General features: G+C 41.3%; 1 protein-coding gene across 1 annotated transcript in view; it reads right to left on the bottom strand.

The window, feature by feature from the left end:
- Positions 1-20,648, bottom strand: part of EVA1A (eva-1 homolog A, regulator of programmed cell death) — a 212,955-nt gene that overhangs the window by 149,074 nt on the left and 43,233 nt on the right. The window contains exon 2 of the mRNA XM_064650679.1: positions 1,174-1,388. Within this exon, the coding sequence (XP_064506749.1) occupies positions 1,174-1,388 (215 nt within the window). The remainder of the gene's footprint in view (positions 1-1,173; positions 1,389-20,648) is intronic.

The raw sequence follows: 20,648 nt of genomic DNA, 5'->3' as shown, positions 1-20,648 counted from the left end.
TGTTTATTATGGACTTTCGATACTGTATCTGGGAAAACTGATAAAGCACCATGTTCTCCCACACTACAGCTCAGTCATTTGCTGTGCAGTGCAAGTGACAGGAAGGTAACTGCAAATCTGTCACCTTAAGGGTTCCACTACAGCCAAATACCAACCTTGTGCAAATTCTTGAGAACTTACCAGTGATATTTGGAAGCCAAAGCACTCACATCAATGTTTAAAAAAATGCTGTAAATGTCTCTTCAAAACCCTGGAGTGAGAAGTGATGTGGGAAAGTCTGGCCTTTAGCCAGATTACAAAAGAAATTATTCACTAGCCCTGTAGGTTCATTAATCTAGTCTACTATAAATTTTTATTATGAGTTATTATTGATTCATAGCCATAAACACACTGAATGCTTGAGATCTTTGCCCAAAAATTTTCACAGTCCCAAATCCTGCACTTGGAAAGACTTGTGCTTACTTCAACACCCATGAGCAGATCCCATTCATTTCAACAACATCAGCCAACTCATGTTTCTAATTTTAGTTGTTCCTACTGACAGCTGAGTAACACTGGCACCTTCCAAATAATCCTTTGATTTCCTGACGTCACACATGCTCTCGGGAGGATACATGGAGAAAGCATTCCCTACACAAATGGTCAGAGCCGATTAACTACTAGAGGACGTTACCAGCTTAAGTGATGTATGATCACTTACAGTGGCCTAAGAGCCAAATGAGTCACATGAAGTAGAGCCAAGGATTCTCTCTGGGTTTCAAGTTACCAAAGTAAAAGCCTCTTGAAATAGGATCTGAAGCAAAAAGAATGCCACAGCAGTTTCTGAATGTGTTGAAAAAGCTAATCATTGGAAAGGAAAACTATAAAAATAATAATCTTTAAACTCAGTAAAACATAATGTAGTCTTGCTTTTAGTGTAATGCTTTTTCAACCACATTCCTGAACTGTTACTGAGTAGATATGCAGGAAAATTAGGAAATTCATCAGAAAATCTAATTCAGTCCTGTCTAAACTACAAAGATGAATTATCCACGAAGCTGTGTGAGATGTCAGAGCTCCCGTGCTGGGTAGCCCTGATTAATACAGGTCAGTGCAGCACCAGCATAGAGAGCTGCTGCTTGGTCAAGGAAAGATGAAGTCCAAAATGAACAGATGCATTTTAACATGCAATACCTGAAGAGAAGTGCCAACTGAACAGGCAACATCTTCTTTAATTAAAGTTGCATAGGAGTGGGGATAGCGAGAAGGACACATCTGATGGCTTGGTACAATTCGGCCATAAAAAGAAGACTGGATGCTGATGGTGGTTCTGTGAGGACATCTCAGGGAGACATATTCTCCATCGCAGGCATGGTCAGTGTAGTTCTTTAGTACCTGTGATATGTAACCTGCAAAAACCATGACAAAGAAACATCATTAGTGAAAGGTAGTTAATACTGAGGTGATTTACAGCAATGCAGCCTAACAAACACAAAACTAACAGGCAATGAGGGACACATATTTTATTACTCATCTCACATACGTGCGAAGAAGAGACACAGTGACATGGAGATTAGGGAGGCTTGGTGATTTGACCTTCAACCATGTTACAAATCCTTATTGGAAGCAATATTTGGATACTTCAAACTCTTAGTCCCATCATACAACTTATTTACAATGGCACAATACAAGAAGAGAGTTTCAGACCGCATATATGGAGCAGCACCTTCACTGCGAGGGCAGTCAAGCAGTGAAGCAGGTTGCCCAGAGAAGCTGTGCAATCTACATTCTTGGGGGTTTTCAGGATCTTACTGGATAAAGCCCTGAGCAACCTGGTCTGACATTCTAGAGCAGGAGATTTAACTAGAGAACTGAAATCCCTTCCAACCTCACTCTTCCCATAAAATTATGATAATGGGCAAGAAAGGCCCAGATGCAGAGCCACATTCCATCCTGGCACACCAGTCACATCTTTGATCTCCTTTCACAATATACCATTTAAATTCTTCTGGCTACACCTTCTGTTCTAAGCCTTTGACACTAAAGCTTTGCTTTCTCTTCAGTTTTGCAAAGTTTCAATCTTTTTAGAAGGAAAACAGTATGCAGAACTAAATCTCTCCTTGTTTCTTAGAGGATTATGTTATCCACAGTAATAAAGTTGTTGACAAGGATAAAGCAGGGGACAAAGTCTCATTAAAATTACACTTGAGTCACAATGGCTGATTGCTGTCAGGTTGCCATGGAAACTCCCAAGCAATTCTGACTTTGCCACACTCAGGCATGAGGGGAAACCACTGTGTTGCTGATCTGGAAAGATCTGTGGAGGGAACACTACAGCATGTTCCATGTCAGTGTCAGCCACAGTCCCATTCAACCCCACAGTTCGCTCTGCAATTGGTTTGGAAGTCCCCTTCCCACCAACACAAGCCTATCAGCAGCCACTATGCAATCCCCTGTCCCTATCCTTCTCTTCCTCTGCAGAGAATATGATAAATAATGAGAAACTAAGGGCTAGTCTGTTCATCTAAGAGAATGAGGAATAAGAAGAGTGGAATCTAATTACTGTTTTACATTAACTAAAGATCCAGAGGAAATGGAACCTGTAGAGGAAGACAGAGACAGGGCATTGTGGGATGGTTGCTGGTAGACTGTTTCCTAAGAGGCAGAGTAGAGAGAAAAGGCAAAACCATTAAGAGAAGCAAATAATCCCTGGACAAATACCTAAAAGGGAACCTGAGAGTTCTTTTTTTTTTTTTTAATTATGGGAAGGGCTCTACCCATGTTTGTTACAAGCGCGTTGGTGGCTAAAAAGGCCAATACGAGACAGGCATGACAAGTTGCAAAAGGCACAGCAGAAAGACTCCTTAGGTGGTAAATTCTGCAAGGCACGGTTCTTTCTGCGTTGTCTTTTCTCCTCAAGGGTGATCCTGTGTGCTTTCTCAAAAGCATCAGCAGCGTTATAGATGGTGTGTCTCCAGACCTTCCAATTGGAGGCCAGAGTAGACCAGTTATGATGATCAATGTGGCCAAGGCTGAGATGTTGTTTCAGGGAGTCCCTGCATCTCCTCTTTGGGGCTCCTCTCTTGCAGCAGCCAGTGGCAAGTTCACCATAAAGCAGGATCTTAGGGGGGCGGTGGTCCTTCATCCTTGAGACGTGCCCTGCCCAGCGCAGTTGTGTTCTCAGCAACATGGCCTCAATACTTGTGATTGCTGCTTGTTCAAGAACAGATGTATTGGTTACATAATCTGACCAGTGGATGTTTAGGACTGCGTGGAGACAGCATTGATGGAAGTGTTCTAGGAGACACAGGTGGTGGCGGTAGATGACCCATGATTCAGATCCGTATAAGAGAGTATTGGTGGCCCATAATCACAGAATAACTCAGGTTGGTACCTCTGCAAGTCATCTAGTCCAGCCTTCTGTTCAAAGCGGGGCCAATTTAGTCCAGGTTTCCCAAGGCTTTGTCCAGTTCTGGATATACCCAAGAGTGGGGTCTCCACAACCTCTCTGAGCAAACTCTGCCAAGGCTTAACAACTTCCACAGTGAAAAATTTTTTCATTCCATGCAATTGGAATTTCCCATGCTATGATTTTTTTTTTATTTGTTCTCTCTGGTTTTTTCATTGGTGCATTTTTGTACCCTTTGGTACCTTTCAGGGAGAAGACTGGTTCCGTTTTGTCTATACCTTAAGTTAATATAAAACAGTAATTAGATCCCGCTTTCCTTATTCTTTACTTCTAGATGAACAGATCAGCTCCCTCAGTTTCTCATTGTTTATCACGTGTTCCAGTACTCTTGCCTTCCTGGCAGCCAAAGACACTCTATCTAGACTCTCAACACCTTGGCTACACTGAGGACCCATCTTGGTATGAGTTACCATTCATTCCTGCTTCCTCACACTCACCATCCTGCCTTCCAAGACATGATGCACACAGGGAAACACATGTGGTTTGAGAGAATTCACGTGGCTTGCTCAGAATCACTCCCACATCAACACTAGCTATCCTCGTAGACACACCTGTAGAGTATATTTTCCCCAGTAAGATAAACGGTCGCGGTGTTTTTTCTTTGTCTCTAAAACCATATCCAGCAACTTCCTCTTACTATCCAAAATAGTATGACCTATATCCAGAGTTTTACTGGCAGTAGATCTGCTTCCATACCAACACTGAAACCTAGCTCAGGAGTTCTGTGAAAGAACACTTGTCTGAGCAAATTTCAACATGTCTAAAACAACTATAATCACTGTTCTTAGAGATAACCAATACACAGTAATTTAGCTTCAACATCCAAGCTGCCACTGCAAAGGCTGGGTTCTCTGATTTCTCTAAATTTTAGCCTGTAGTTCTTATTTATCAGTTCTGTTGCTGCAGCGCCTCGAGGTCTGTGCCAAATAAATATTTACTCAAATCAGCATATTAAATTCCAAGTCCTCAGGGCAGCATAAGGAAAAGGCTGAGACACAGCCCGAATAATTAGAGTAAGTGACAGGGCTGCATCAGATCAGGAAAGAGCACTATTTAATTTAGTACCTTTATCTCACTTGTTCAAGGAAACACTCTGGGATAAAATGAACTACTGGGGTGGATCTCCTTTCCCAGTCAGTAGAATACATGCTGGGATACTGCACACCTAGTCCCAAACTTAGATCAGCTCTTCTCCCTCAAAAGTAAAGCAACTATACAAGATGGGTATCAGAAAAAGAAAACTGCAGACTCAGAATATAACACAAAACGTTAAAACCCACTTTCCACACTGTTACTCCAGCGCATTAGGACTTTTCCCTGAGGCTGACCTATTAGGGAGCCAAAGAAATACAACCAAAGTGCTGTCAAGACTCTACTGGCTCCTTTGAATATTCAATTACTCTGTCAGAACAGCCATCCTAGGGCATGCCTTTCATATTGCCAATTCAGGATCAGAGAAGGTTCCAACCCCTGCAATTAGTGCACATCACTTGTTGAAACAGCTCCTTCCTTTCGTCTTCCATCAGCAATCTTGAAATAACTTGAGTTTGTTCAAGCTCAAGACATTGAAGGGATTGAATGCTTTGATGGTGACTGACTAATAATAAGCAAAGCACAATGTCTGAAACATCTGGCACTGACCACTGTCAGAGAGAAGATACTAGATCAGGTATGGGCATGGTCAGAGAGGAGATGATGTTCTTCAAAGAGCAAAAGGAAGTACCTGTAGAGAATTAATGCTTTTTTTTTCCTGTTTAAGTGTGCCAGATTTGTACTATATCATTGGTAGTTCTTTTGAATGCCGTTGGCATTTAATTACCCGCTGATTCACAGTTCACTAACCCAAAATCCAAATTATTTTCAGGACCCTTGCTGATTTTTCAGTAACAAGTCTCCAAGCGACCTTTTGTACCATTACATGCAGTACCAGGGAGGGAATTACTGGGATGCTCCTTGGTGAAAGAAGGTGCTTGAGGACTTTAATGGCACTCGTATACCAGGGTAAGAAGCACGCCATAAGTACGCAAGGAAAAGCTTACAAAGCTCTTTGATTCTTTCCTGGAAAGCATGAAAAAATCTCTTAGATGGCTGCAAGAACCTATTTTAGTTCAGTAAAATGATAGAGCAGATCACCAGTAGCTATTTATAGGCCACAGAATACGGCAGTCAAGAAACTGAGATGATAAAGGTGTTATCAGATGATGTCATCGTTCCCACTCAAGTTTATGTCTCTGCATCCTTATCTGGGATACAAGCTGCAGTCTTATAAGTGTCTGCTCCTAACAAAGATAAGGTAGGCTGCTTTTAAAGATGACCTAAGACAATTGCTATTCCTTTCTTCATCCATAAATTCTGGAATGTGAAATCACCATTGTCAGGTCTAGGACCCAAAGGCAAGGAATTATTTGAGAAAAATATTTTATGATTCTAAGATCCCATCTGTACTTCTACAGACAAATGTACTCTGTATTGTCATCTTGGAATGGAAGTGACATAAATTCTCATTATTTTATCAGGATTTTTTTTGTTTATTCACTAATCTGCCTGTCTAGAGAAGACAATATTAAAGCAACAGGTAATTTGAGCTTCTCTTTAAAAACATATATTTCATTTTAAAATATGGTAAAAGCGTAAAAGAAATCTAATGCGTTAAGCTCACCAAAACTTTTCCAAATGCTACATGTTTTGAAAACCTGGGATAACAAAAGCAATTACAAAATATTTTGGGGTTAGCACTTCTCTTTTTTTTAAGGACTGTGTCAAGGACATGGAATCTTTGATGGTAGGCTTTCTCACTCCCAAATTAAGTCAATGTATAGGACTCAAGAGCTAAACATCTCCTTGATTCAGAAGACTGGTATCACTACCAAAGCGGGGATTTGCATTCTGAAGACAGAATAAACAACCAAAAGAAACACATCACAAAAATGATAGATCATTTTTCCCTCTAACAAGAAGGAAATGTTCCTTTTAAACACCACTTGCAATTTATTTTTCCAAAGTGCAGAGTTTGCCTCCTATCAGTCATCAGCAATTATTCTTCACTAGTCACCAAACACAATGCTTAATGCTGATGGTAACTTTATCCCTCCCAGCAATGTCAGCTCCCAACAATGATTTGAACTATTGCCTCTACAGGAAACTGTTTCTCAGTTCTCATCCAGCAGTCAGTTCTACACTTTAACACATAGGCAAGGTAGAGAAACATAACAGCTTCATACAGGATATTGTCATTTTACAGAAACTGTAAATCTAAACATCATCCTTTACTTACTTTCATGGAGCTACAGCCCTACCTTTTTGAAACCAAAGCAGCTGATGAAGTGGTTCACAAAAGCACAGATGGTATAAGAGAGTCCACCCCATTCAGAAGTAGGATAATATACCTTCCAGTATGTAAAGGGGGCTTACAAGAAGACTAGGGAGTGACATTTCACAAGGGTATGGGACAAGGCAGAATGGCTTTAAACTGAAAGAGTCTTCTCTTAGGAAGAAATTCTTTACTGTGAGGGTGGTGAGGCACTGGAACAGGTTGCCCAGAGAGGTTGTAGATGCCACAACCCTGGAGCATCCCAGACCCTGAGTAACCTGGTCTAGTGGAAAGTGTCCCTGCTCATGGCAGGGGGGTTGAAATGAGACAGCCTTTAAGGTCTATGATTCTAAGAGTCTGTGATAATAGTAGAGCACAAAAACACTCATCCATATATCCTATTTAACCATAAACCACACTGGTTGTCTAAAACCAGTAAGTCCTCTTCTCCTGTTTCCACTATAAACAGTTCCAGTTTTGCTTGACAAGGCACATAGCAACAGACCAGCTCACCAATCATCAGAACAAAAATGTCATCTTCCCCAGGAAACATCTCTGTGGGAACATGCTGGAAGAATAGAAACAATCACAATCACAATAAAACCAACTCTTTTTACAGCTTGGATATGATCCAAACCTTCTAATAAATTACAAGAAAACTCAAAGGATTCTAATGGTTAATGAACAACTACATATAATTAAAGCCAGAGCCTCATTAATATCTGCATCAAGCTATATCCAAGCTATTGCAATGTCTTCTTAAAATATCCCATTTTGAGCTCTTGTGGTTAAAAATACAGAAGTGCATACATATCATAGAGAAAAATCAACCTCATGAAAAAAGACATTATACTTAGAAATTAGCTATTTTCTATTATCTGAAACACATGAAGTCACTGTAATTAACTGTGCTAGTCAATAAAGTATTCTCTTGTTGCTGGTTGACACATACTCTTTTATTTTTAATCCTCTTATTTTCCAAATCCATATTGGTTTTTTCAGTATCTACTGCTATTTTCTTCTAGTTTCCTCAGCTTTCTTGTACATGTTTTAGAGACACTGTATGCAAAATAGAACTTTTTACCAGGTGAGACCTTAATTGGACACCTTTCTGGAGCTCAGACTGACCCTAAACCACACTGTTTTTCAGGTAGGCTACGGATTGGAGAATTTCAGATTATTCTTTATATGCAGAGCACTGATACTCGTAACATCTCACAGCAACAGCGCTAAGGCAGTGGAATCAAGTGACATGCCACGAGGATGGGCCAACAGGGCTGAAATGTGACCCCAGGCAAGGCTTGAAGCCAGAGCAGGGAACTCAATGGATGCATTTCATACCAGGCATTACTGATAATCCTGTGGTTGCAGCAGTAAAAGCAGCTCTCTCAAATCACAGAGCAGACTACTAGGGACAAATAGGGTTTGTTTTGCTTTGTTACTAATACAGGAGATTAAAACTTGCTATTACAGACCTTCTACAGAGAGATTTGCTTTCACTTCAGCTACTCCCCAACCCTTTCACCTTTCAGACACAGTACAGCTCTGAATAAACTTGAACATGTTGTTAGCATATTTAGGAAAATATTCTTATTTTAAATGAACAGTTCCTTGTCCGCTATCTGATATTTTGTGCTGCAGTTATGGCCCCAAATAGCATCCAGTGCTAATTCATAAATATGGCTTTGAAACAAGAGGGAATTTAGAACTGCAGATGACTGCCAGCATTTCAAGGCTAAACAAGGTAAGGTTTTGTAAATGCTGAGCAGTATTTCATAGGTCTCCTGGGTTTGTGTAAGGATGAGAAGGTACTGGAAATTAGATTGGTGAAGGCTAGGGGTGACAGGAATGAATTATGGTCATTTTCAACTCTGCAGGCTTGAATATTACACAGATACTACTGAGGATTATTGCTAATTAATCCCTTAAATTCCCTAACTGTAAACTCCTACAGAATTTAATAAAACACTTTAGCCTTTCCACAAACTGTTGGAGTTACTCTGGAGAATTTAATAAGCAACTTGAACTGCAAGTATTTGGGGTCTATAACTTTTAACAATTGGTCTAAAACTTCAATACAAAAATCTTTTTTGCTATTTGAACATCATCTTAGATTATTTTCTTCAAATGTCCCTTAAATCCATGGTTTCTTGAGAACTTACTTGTTTTCAAAACAAATTTTAAAAGCCCTTATGGCTAGGAAGGGTTTTTTTTTTTTTTTCTGATCTTCCATATTTTGAAAAGGGAAATGAGCAGTTAAAAAAAAATTAATTTTTTTTAATGCTTGTCTTTCTAGAATCAGGGAATATTTATCCTGCAGGTCACCTAGCCCAAACTGCTGCTTGGAGTAGGGCCAATATCAAAGTGAGATCAAGCTGCTCAGGACTGTGTTCAGCCCTAAACAAGGGCTACCAAGGACAGTGATCCTCCGGCCTCTGAAACACCCATGCCAGGGTTTCACTATCCTTCTCATTCAAATGTATTTTCAAATAAGTGCTCAGAATTTTCCCTCTACCAACTCACATCTCTTGCCTTCTGCTTTTTTAGTCTGCACCTCCAAGAGGAGCCTAGATTTGGTGTATCTATACCCATTTTTAGGATGCAGAAGGAAGCATCTGGATACTGCTCAGCCTTCTCTTCTCCGCCATCCCCTCTTACACCATCTTCTTCAGCTCCAAACTGTCCTACTGGCCCTCCCCTGGACTCCCTACAGTTTGTTTTTCTTATAATCATGTACCAGTATCATGGCCTGTAATTCAAGGGGCTGACCCTTCACTTCCTTTGGATTCATGGAATATTTAAAAAACTCTTGTTTCACTATCTGTATGGTTGCAGGCAGCCATGACGTTGAAGGAAATTTGACAGCACAGAGAATTTGGCTGGAAGGCACTGCACCAGGACTTTACCAGCTTGCCATCCTCTTTCCAGCTACTTATTCCTGCTCCCTTATTTCAGATAAAAGCCTGTTCCAATGTTCTATGTTGATGTGCATGTATGGGGGTGACACCAGCCAGAGTTGGACCACAGGTCAGAGGGTCCATGACTGTGTTGGGCCACCAGAGCAAGTGAGGGTGTGCAGTATGTAGGTCCATCCACCTGTGATCACCAGTGACTATCAAGATGGACTAGCTGGCAAGGAGAATAAAAGCTTTGGGAGCCAGATATGAAAGAAGCCAAAAGTCTGGGTCAAATACTGGAGAAACCAGAGAGGATGTGAGTTGTCGACAGGAGAGGCCGGGAGGTTCAGGCCAGAGAAGACCAGGCCTCAGGAAGTCAAACGAAAACCCATCTGCACACACACGTCTGTGTGTGAGGGGACTAAGGATGAGAGACCCCTGTGCCAGCTGCCGCATGGACTGTCTAAGGATCCACAATGACCATATGTGTGCATATTTTCTACTGACAGGCTTTCATCCTGCTCAGCTGGAGAGGGGAACAGGATGAGGCCGCTGGTGCTTTTTGTGTTTGCATGAGTCCCGAGTGTTTCTGCCTGTGATCTGCGTGGCCTGGCAGACTCACATTGTCAGGAACAGAAGCTCAGCATCCCAGCTGCCCACACCTGGGGACACAGGGCTGTTGCTGCCCTGCCTCTATCAGGCTGCCAGATTTGGCAACTCCTAACACTTCCCACTAAAAATTCCATGTGTGTGCACATGTGTATATATATAAGTCCAAGAAGCATTAGGACAACATTCTCAGGCACATAGTGTGATTCTTGGGGTGTCCTGCATAGGGTTAGGAGTTGGACTCAATTATCCTGATCCATCCCTTCCAACTCAGCATATTCTATTCTCTAATTCTATTCTATTCTATACATATAATATATTTATATGGAGACATATACATACACATGTGTGTTAAAAAAAAAAAACAACCAAGCAACCTTGCAGAATATTTTACATAATTTAAGTTGCAGAAGAAGACTGAACACCACAATAACTGTGGAGTTCATTTTTTGCGGTGCTAAATTTCTCAGAATGCTTTGTTAAAATAGTGTTATAGCATTATAAATATTAATACATTATGTAATTAATATGTTAAAGTTACAGCCTTATAAATATTAATGTCTTACTTTAATTGGAAAAAAGTATAATTTAGCATGCATTAGTATGTATTATGTATCAATCATATAAACTATATTGCATGTAGCACAATCATATTTATAATATATATCTTATAGCATAACCTAAAGATAATTGCCAGGTCACCTTAGGAAGCCTTACGGGGTTTGTTCAGTACTCAGAGAATGAGAGCTGTAATTTTGAGAGAGATTTAGAGTATACTTCTAACAGCCCCTAAAGGTCAATTCCACGCTCTGTGACAAGCTGGGCACTATTTCATTCTAGAGATACAGCTGCAATAAGTGTTAAGGTCATCACTTTATAGCTGAAGGAACTACACGGGTGATACTTCCTAAGCAGCATCAATTGGCTCTTTCTCCTTGGCTCTCAACCAAGTCCTTTCCAAAACACAGTCATCTCACACATAAATCACAGCACTGCTTGCTCTGGCCTTGCCATTGCATTCTAAGTAGCAATAAAGTGCTCACAACACCAGGGTCACGTAGCTCTTCTAAATTAAGGCTTATTTTTTTCAAAGGACAGTTTTCTCTAGGTGGTTCATATATAAGAGATTTTTAACAACAAAACTACAGTGATATAATTAGGCTGCCATAATGATACCCATATAATTTTCTACAGTACATGCATAACTACCAATGCACCTTTTCTTGTGTAGACGAGTCTCACTGGTGCTCATTTGGACTTGCACTTTCACAATAAAGTCCACTTGATCCCACCCGTTCTGGTGAACATTCTTGTGGAAAACAAATTTGACCTTGAAAATCAACATAATTACAAACCTGAGATGCAAATGGGAAGAACCTAGCTAAGAAAAAACAATCCCAAAGCTTTGCCCCCTCCTGCAGCAGAAAGCAGCACTGCCTGCGGTGAAGATCAAGAGCTCAAACAGGATCTGTCCCCACACTCAGGCATTCCTACTAGCATCGCTGGGTCTTAGGGCAAGAGACTGACAGCTGTTCTTCACCTTCTGGTCCAGTCACTAAAATTTCTGAAATCAAATTTGTGCCATTTCTCAAGGGCCATGGACCAACTTACTCATGTGTTGCCCACATGATTAACAAATTCTTATGTAACAGGGAAAAGAGTTGGGAGCTGAATCCATGCACCTCCCTCAGGACATGCTCTGAGTTCACTGAAGGTCTCACTACTTATTCAAGCAGCAAAGAACATTCTGTGGGGAGCAACATGTTCCTCCATCACGTAACCCATGAAATAGAATAGAATAAAGTAGAATAGCACAGCATAGCACAGGATTTCCACTTCCATGGTCTGTGTTGTCCATCTGCAAACAATCACTGTCTCCTCACCCAGAGAAGAAGCACCCTCTAAGTCTCTGCAAGGCACCTCTATCTCCATCAAATCCCACCCACAGAGAAGTCAATGCTGGTGAGCATAATGCCTGACAACAGCTTCTTGGTGCACCCTCATGCCCAATGAATGCACCTTCTGCTTTTTCCTCTAGTATTCTGAAAACATAAGGCTTACCAGTTCACCATAAACTGAAGAAAATCCAGTCCCAAATCTTCTCTGGAAGTAGGAAACACTCGGCATCTGTCATGAAAGGAGCTGCTGTCTATCTCTGGTAATGTCTGTGACAGCTCATTCATGTCCCCACACAGTGTGACAGAGCACCAACCTGGGAAGGTTAGGAATGGCCCAATTTGACCAAAACACAGACTTTCACCATTGCAAACATAGAGGGAAAGGTTTGTTTCTGTACTGGAAACATGGAGCAAGGGAACTATAAATCAGCCTTGCTATAGCCATGAGCCTCAGCAGAGCTATAGCAGAAGAAATGGCTAAAAGCACCCTGCCCTTTGCCCAGAGCTTTATTGGGAGTCACAGGAAAGTATCCTGTTACCACTCAAATTAAAAGAAACCTTTTGCATAGCATATCACTCTGGGACAAAGAAAGTGGTTATTTGACCACACAAGTGACAGAGAAGACTTTATGTGCACTGACCGATTCTTTTAGCAAATAAAGAATTAAGCCACGACAATCTGACAAGGGCTAAAAGACACCAACACTAAATAAACAGATTTCTGCCCATTCACAAGAAATTCTTCTGGCAGGACTATGAGTACAGAGAGATGGCAGTTTTATTTAGACTAGGGCAAATGGTAGGAGGGAAGGCAAAAGTGCATAACCCCACAGGAGCTGCTGCTAAAACCATGACAAACAGATTTGAGTGCTTTCCACACAGCGCCAGGAGCCAGCTCTGGGGCTCTCAGAGTGACCACACATCCCTAAAAACAGCAGATTCCAACTGGCAGGTGAAAATGTTGAAAAATTCCTGTAATCCCAGAGAGCAAATCTGAAATCCTGTTACCTTGCATGAAATAATACAGAGTGACTTACACATGCAAATACCAACTTGGCAGTGAAAAGCTTTCCTACAGGAAAATACTTCCCATCAGGCTCTGGTCTCCCTCTCTGATTTTAACAAGCACTTCAATGCTCCAATGGTCATTTTTATTAAAAGATTTTTGCATTGCAAACTGTGAAATTCAAGGGCTCCCTCATTTGCTGCTGTGTAATGAGGGTAGGGGATAGGCAAATCTCCATGCACAAGGAGTTCAAATCGCTCTGGGTTGCTTTATCACCTAGCAATTTTTCCACTGAAGAAGAAGGAAATTTGGAGGGGGGGAAAAGACAAATTGCTACCTGTGGTGGGATGGACAGCTACTGCTCAGACTAGCAGCATGAGCTCTGCTGAGACACTGCAGAGAACCCACACTTGTGATTTCCCTCTAGACTAGAGACCTTGTATTTAATTCTCCTAGAACTCATGTTCCAAGAAAATTCAAAAATAAGGCAAAAGCTCATTTCCAGCACTGGGAGTTTAACATCTCCCTTTTCCTTCTGCTTTACATTCCATATTTTATTTATTTACTCTTATTTAGGGTCAATTTGTCAAATTTAATGAAAACAACAGCTCCGAAATAAACTTGCATCCTTTTCCCCAGGACCTGTAATAAGAACTATGGAGCTGGCCTCCACATGACCTTTGCCTGTGAAATGCATATTTCTCTTTGCTTTGGCCAGGCCTTGGCAGCTTTATGAACCCCAAGAGAGGAAAGGAGATGAGGAGAGACTGAAGACAAGATAGAAAAGGCTAAACAGTGAAAGGATAAAGCAGAGTAGGGGAAAAAGAAGGAAATTAAAAAGGAAAAACAAAAGGAGATGCAGGCCATAGTACACATATAAAAAAATCTCTTTCTCATTTGTCAGTTAGAAGTGTGGTCCAAGCAGCTTATCCTACCAGCAAGAATCAGCTGGAAGCATTGTGGAGACTGAGTCACTTGAAACTGGAGGAACAGAGAGCAGCCTCAAAATAGTAGAAAGGAGAAAGATAAAGATTTTGAGCAAGATTATCCTTTCGTAAGTGACCTCTCTTTATGTCTCCATGTGATCGAGTTCCAAATCATACCTGCTTGCAGAAAGGACTGTGTTACTCAGAGATAAAAATTATCCGGGAAAAAAAGGAAGCTCCGACTGGCTGTGAAAATAGAAGAAATAAAAAAAAAAAGTAGGTTTTCATAAGTCTCCCATAATTTCTGGTGACTTGACTAAACCCCTCAAATATTGCCTTAACAGAACAAACTAGTTGTCTGCCACCAGGCAAAACTGCCAGATCAGCATCTTCTGCTTAAGCCATTGACTTCATCCAAGAGGGAATTTATTATTCACCAGCAACTGGACAACTTTAAGCCACAGTAAATGTTGTCAGGGTAGCAGGAATGATGATTTCAGAGGTAAATTGCTCTTTTATTGTTTGATATAAACAATACTAACAAAAGACAGGCATCCTGAGCATCACCACTCGAGCTGTCAGGCTGACCAACCAGCTTGAAGCCAACTAACCTCAATTTATCACATACTCCTCTTGGAAAAGACATTGCAGGAATGGACAGGAAATTAGTACTTGGGAGTAAAGGCAGGATAGTCTCTTTACCTTGGGCTGAAGATCATTAATGCAGGGCTTCCTTTACACTTGTTAAACAAGCTATACCTTCGTGGTGAAAAGCCTTGCCTGTCTCAAAGTATCTCACCAATTTAACTGCAGTTCTATTTTTCCTGAAGAATCACATCATTTGACCACAGAACTTGTAGTGTTCTTGTTGGGGCTTTAAAAATTACAGGCTAAATTAGTTTATCCTAGTTTAGGCTTCATTATCTAGACCTATTAGATCATTGTGCTCAGACTTGTTCTTTTTCTCGCATCTGTGGGAAGGTGGCTTTGCTTCCAAGCTGGGCAAAGCCACAGCATGCAGGAAAACTTCCATTTAGAAGACTACCCGTTAGAGCCCACCATGTATGGGATTTAGCTACCATTTGAGCTCTCTCTGTGAAGTCAGGAGAAAGAAGAAAGCACTGTCAGGTGTGAAACATATTATTCCAAAGTAGATGTTGAACTGAGAAAAGGAGTAGAGGTCACTCAAACTGTATCTGAAACTGGTTTACCCCTCTCTGCTGAGGAAGCCCAACCTAATGAGCTCAAACATGATCCCTCTGGGGTCCCATAGATGAAGGAGGGTTTATGGCACAGCAGTGCAGTGGCTGTTGTGCTAGAACAGAGTCTTTGGAGAGACTCTGGTGTTCTTCAGTCTCTGCTATTCCTAAAGTTTTGCTGCCACTGTAACTTTTGTCTTTAGAACCTTAAATTACCCTAAAGTGGTTCCCACACAAAAACAGAAGAAAAACTCCATTTATGTAAACAAATAAAACATACCCGGACTCAATCCATAGCCCTGAGGGAGAAGGACAAAACACCATTAGCTTGACTGATAAGCTAAAATGACAACATTCTTCTCCTTGTCCCCAAAACAAGTGAAGTTGTCTATTTGGATAGCCTGCACTCTCCCTTGAGCCATGCCCTGACAACAACTAGGAACTTGCTAGTTAGTTCAGGTCCAAATGGTGACCCTGTATGTACAAAACTTTGGACAGAATAATTGTGTGGCAGTGGTCAGCACATCCCCCTGATGCTATTTAGTTTACTAATATAAAGGTTTAACCATACTAATTTAGTTCCCCAGGACCAAAGGGGCATTCAGACAGTTTCTACCTCCTCCCTGTTGCCATCAATGGATTCAAGCTGAAGGAGGGCAGGGTTAGATTAGGTATGAGGAAGAAATTCTTTACTGTGGGGATGGTGAGGCACTGGAACAGGTTATGGTGGAGAAATTGTAGATGCCCCATCCCTGGAAATGTTCAAGGCCATATTGGATGGGGCTCTGAGCATCCTGGTCTAGTGGAAGATGTCCCTGCCCATGGCAGGGAAGTTGGAACTGCATCATCTTTAAGGTCACTTCCAACCCAAACCATTCCATGATTCTATGATCAAGAACTGACACCTCAGTCTGCCAGCTGAAGGACAGAGAAGAGTTCCCAGCACACCTCACCTGGTATCAGTTTCATCTGCATCTCAAATATCAGTTAAAGTTCCCAAATATCAGTTGAAGATGATCCCATTTCTGTATTCATGGGAAGGCCAGGAAAAAAAAATAAGGACCTGAGAATGTGAAGTAACAGGGGTCACAGAAAGCGTGGGGATAAAAAGATGTAAATGCATACTGATTTTTATCCAGGAGCACTCAGTAGCACTTCAAGATATGACAAAAGGGATGAAAGGCTACATAAAGAGAAGGAACTGCTTAGTCTGGAATATAAGTTAATAACAATAATAATGAAGACATCTGACTAACAGAGAAAAGACAGAAGAGCCCCATTCTACCACATCACCACAATCATCTCTACAAAGCCAATAAGAGAGAACACAAAAGGTATTTTTCCACAAGGTCCCATTTCTCCCCACCTCTCACTGAGGCCATTCCCCATATATGCAACTTCTTTCAAGGATAGAAATAATATTTGGCTTCCTTGGCAACAAATAACAAAGGGACAATAGAAACCCAACAGTGGAATTTATGAAGGCACATACTGCACTAACCCCTTGTATGGGACAGCAATCAGGCAGGGCCAAAAGGCCCCAGCAAAACAGCAGCTAGAAAAGCTTTTTGGCTAAAAGTATTTGTTCTGCTTTGACACAGAGCAGTTGTTTTGACTAATAAGATGGAGAAGGGGATTTCTTTAGCAGAGTAACACTTTGAAGGGCTCTTTGCCTCACAGCTGTAACAGCAACTCCTTCCACAGCACACATTTTTCCCCCTACCTATTGTATTACAGGACCAAAACACACCACAGGCTCAAACACCTTCAGGGGTGGCTGCTGCGAAACTCAGTGAGAATTGTGCTCATATATGGACAGTGTTACAGCTAAAGGCTGTGATTAAACTGCAAGACCTGGGACTGTTTCCCAGTTGTTGGAATTGAGTGCACTTCCTAGCTGTGTCCCAACCTCATACTGAAAGCAGACACATCATCCCTCCCCAGAAAAAGTGATTGATTGATTGATTGATTGATTGATTGATTATTTCTCTTCAGACAGCTTTAATCAATGAGTATCCTCTCCTATATTGTCCTGGTTTGGGATAGGACGGGGAACTGCAAGCAGCTTTTCTGCTGTTGAGACTAATGATAAGTTTTTTGTTACACTAAGGAGCGTTTCTGAACCTGTATGTGATACGCAGATGAAACAGAACTGGTAGAAGCAGTTGATGGACCAGATGATTGTTCCATCAGTCAGAGGGAATCCTAACAATCTGCAGAAACGAGCAAACAGGATCCTCATGAATTTTAAGTAAGGGAAAATGGGAAGTCTGCTCATGGCGAGTAGTATCCCTGTGTACCATGTTGGGGAACAATAGGCTGGAAAGCAGCTTTGTCGAAAAGGACCAGGGCATGCTGATGGACACCAAGGTGATCACAAGCCAGTGAGGTGCCCTCACAGCAAAGGCAACATTGGTAGGAGTATCACGGCAGTTCAGGAGAGGAAAGCCTGTCCATCAGCACTGGTGAGACCCATCTGGAGTGTTGTGCCCAGTTCTGGATTCCCCAGTGCAAGAGACATGGACATACCAGTGCAAGTGCAGCAAAGGGCCACAGAGATCAAGGGACTGAAGTAACTGTTACATGTAGAAAGGCTGAGGAAGCTGGGACTGTTTAAATTGGAGAAGGTTCAGGGGGATCTTGTCAATGTATAAATAACTGATGGGACAGGGAGTAAAGAAGACAGTCAGACTCTTGTATGGTATCCAGTGAGTGAACAAGAGGCAATGGGAACCAAATACAGGAAATTCCATTTAAACATATGTGTATAACTGTGAGGGTGGTCAAACATTGGAATGGGTTGCCAAGAGAGTCTCTAAACTTGCAGATATTCAAAATCAAACTAGACACAGCCCTGAGAAACCTGCTGTGGGTGACCCTACTCTAAGCAGATATGTTGAACAAGATGATCTTAGAGGCCTTTTCCAACCTAAATGATCTCACAATTCTATGATTTCACAAATATCTTCCGAGCCCAGACATTCTGTGATATCAAGTCCCCTCTCAGGATGCATTGAACAAGCCCCAGTCTCCTTCAAAATAACTTGGGAAAAACCCTTATCTAAAGTTGGAGTTCCATTAGTCATGACTCCAGGTGCATTTCAGCATTATCTCAGCTCTGCTCACACAGATGCCTATTAGTTATACTTGAACTATCCTGCGACAGAGTTCATGGAAGCAAGAAAAGGCTTCCCCAGGTACATCTCCTGGACAAGCAGCATTACTGACCTTTATAAGCATTATCATTCAAGCAAACTGCTGCTCCAGACAATGGAAATGGCACTTGACACTCTGACTGCTGAGTAAGCACTGTAACAAGATCACCTTTTGGGATTTGTTTAGTCTTCACATTTATGTTTATTAATTAGATTTACTCTGATGCAGACATGGAGAGTGCTACAGCAACACAGTTTTAGATAATGAAATTTGAAAAATTTGTTATGAGTTTTACAAAATTATTTAGTGCCCAGATGTTACACAACCAATAGCAAGTCTGCTTGATTACTCCTTCTGAAGTTTGCTCTCCAAAACTCAACAAATGCTTTCTTGGATCATCACAAACAATCTCTCAGCAAGAGGAGAAAAATCACCTGGCAAGTGAAGAGATGATGTGACATAGTCACTGGGAAGCAACTGCTGCTTCCACAAGAAACCTCACCCTCTGCAGAGAGAGCTGCTTTCCACGTCCAGAAAAAAATTCCATGCTAAGAGTGCTACAGAAAATGTTCCAGCAGACGCAAGACACCTTGACCTCCCAAGACAGTTATCCCCCAAACACAGTTTCAAAAGGAAGGACAACCTGCTTGTGAGCAAATTCTATGCTGACAGAAACTCTGCACTTTGAGGTCTATTCTCACACACACTTGCTAGCAAAAAGGGCTCCATAGGAAGGAAGGTTCAGCCTCCCCTCAGGACTAGTGAAGAGAAGCAGGCATTCCTGTAGTGTCTGATGCTAAAGCATACATCTAACCCAGGTCTGGAGTGTCACACACTGAAAGTACTGTCCAGTATGCTGCAGGTACTGAAGTTTAGTGATAAGTCACAGAAAAAAAGTCAATGTAAGTAAATGCAAAGTAACACATGATAGAAGTTCTGGAGTAGTAACAGTTCTGTGAAAATATAAAAAACAATATTCACTAATAACCAGGAAAAAAATATTAGCAATTGTTAGGAAGGAGTAGGTGTCACTGTATAACCATCCAAGGACTAATATCCAGAAGACTGTCTGCATTTCTAGATTCTTCACCCATCTTCCTCCCCACTCAGAAATCATGCACGGAACTGAGAGACATTTAAGAGAAAGGTGTTAAATTGCAACTAGTCCTCTTCTACCTGGAAGACAGAAAACTGGGATGTGCGACAGACCACACAGAAAGTGGAGGCGAGATGAAGGGATTGAAAGTGCTGCTTCTTTCAACCAAGAAAAAAAAAAGAAAAAGGAAAAAAAAAGTTGGTGTAGAGGCATCAAATGAGTTAAACAAAAGAAACCATTTTATTACCACCTGGAAGTTGGGCTGTGGCACTCATGGCCACTGCACTTCTGCAGGTCTCAAACATTCACACGGAGTAAAAACACCACATCAGTGAATGGAAGAAAACTCCATCAAGAACCAGTGAACTCACACACAGCTCTTGATTTAAGAAGTTTTTGAGCTGTGAGGGTGGTCAAACACTAGAACAGGTTGTCCAGAGTGGTTATGGGTGATCCTTTGGTCCAAGCTGGTACAGCTGCTCTTACATGATGTTGAAAGTGCCTACATCTCTGCAGCACCTATACAGGGAGCCAAGGATGAGGATCTCAGACATAGAAATCTGCATTGTAGACTTAGAAGAAGTTAGGACAGAGTAATCTCAACCCTACTTTTCATTGAGTTTTGCTCTCAAGCTACCGAATCTATCAGAATGTAAAAGAGCACCAATAATAATAATAGTTGAAATCTCTGGAAATAAGCTGGAGCTTATTCTACTGTTACTGCAGTAGAAAAGTCAGCAGGCTTCCCTTACTAGCAGATAAAGAAATAGTAGAAAGGAATATCTTTGTCAAAATCCCTTGAAGACTGGCCTTTGCAGAGCACTTCAGCATCGAGTGGAAGGTTTATTAACTCAGTTTATCCATCTGATTATAATATCTGTCCCTGTTTCCATTGCCCAGAGCTATGGTACTGAGGTGGATTGTATTAAGCCGAGTTAAAGACAAAAGAGGAAGAAAAGTGAAACAGGAGAACAGCAGAGAGCATGGAGATGAAAGACACACAGGAAGGCATTGGATTAATGGACAAGCATTCATGTTGTGATCAGCTAATGCACAGAGATTAGCATGCAAGGTATTTTTCTGAAGAAAAAATAATGTCCTGT

This window comes from Pseudopipra pipra, chromosome 3 (assembly GCF_036250125.1).
Source record: "Pseudopipra pipra isolate bDixPip1 chromosome 3, bDixPip1.hap1, whole genome shotgun sequence".
NCBI classification, from domain to species: domain Eukaryota; kingdom Metazoa; phylum Chordata; class Aves; order Passeriformes; family Pipridae; genus Pseudopipra; species Pseudopipra pipra.
The sequence above is the reverse complement of the archived record's forward strand: the minus strand, read 5'-3'. Positions and strand labels throughout refer to the sequence as shown.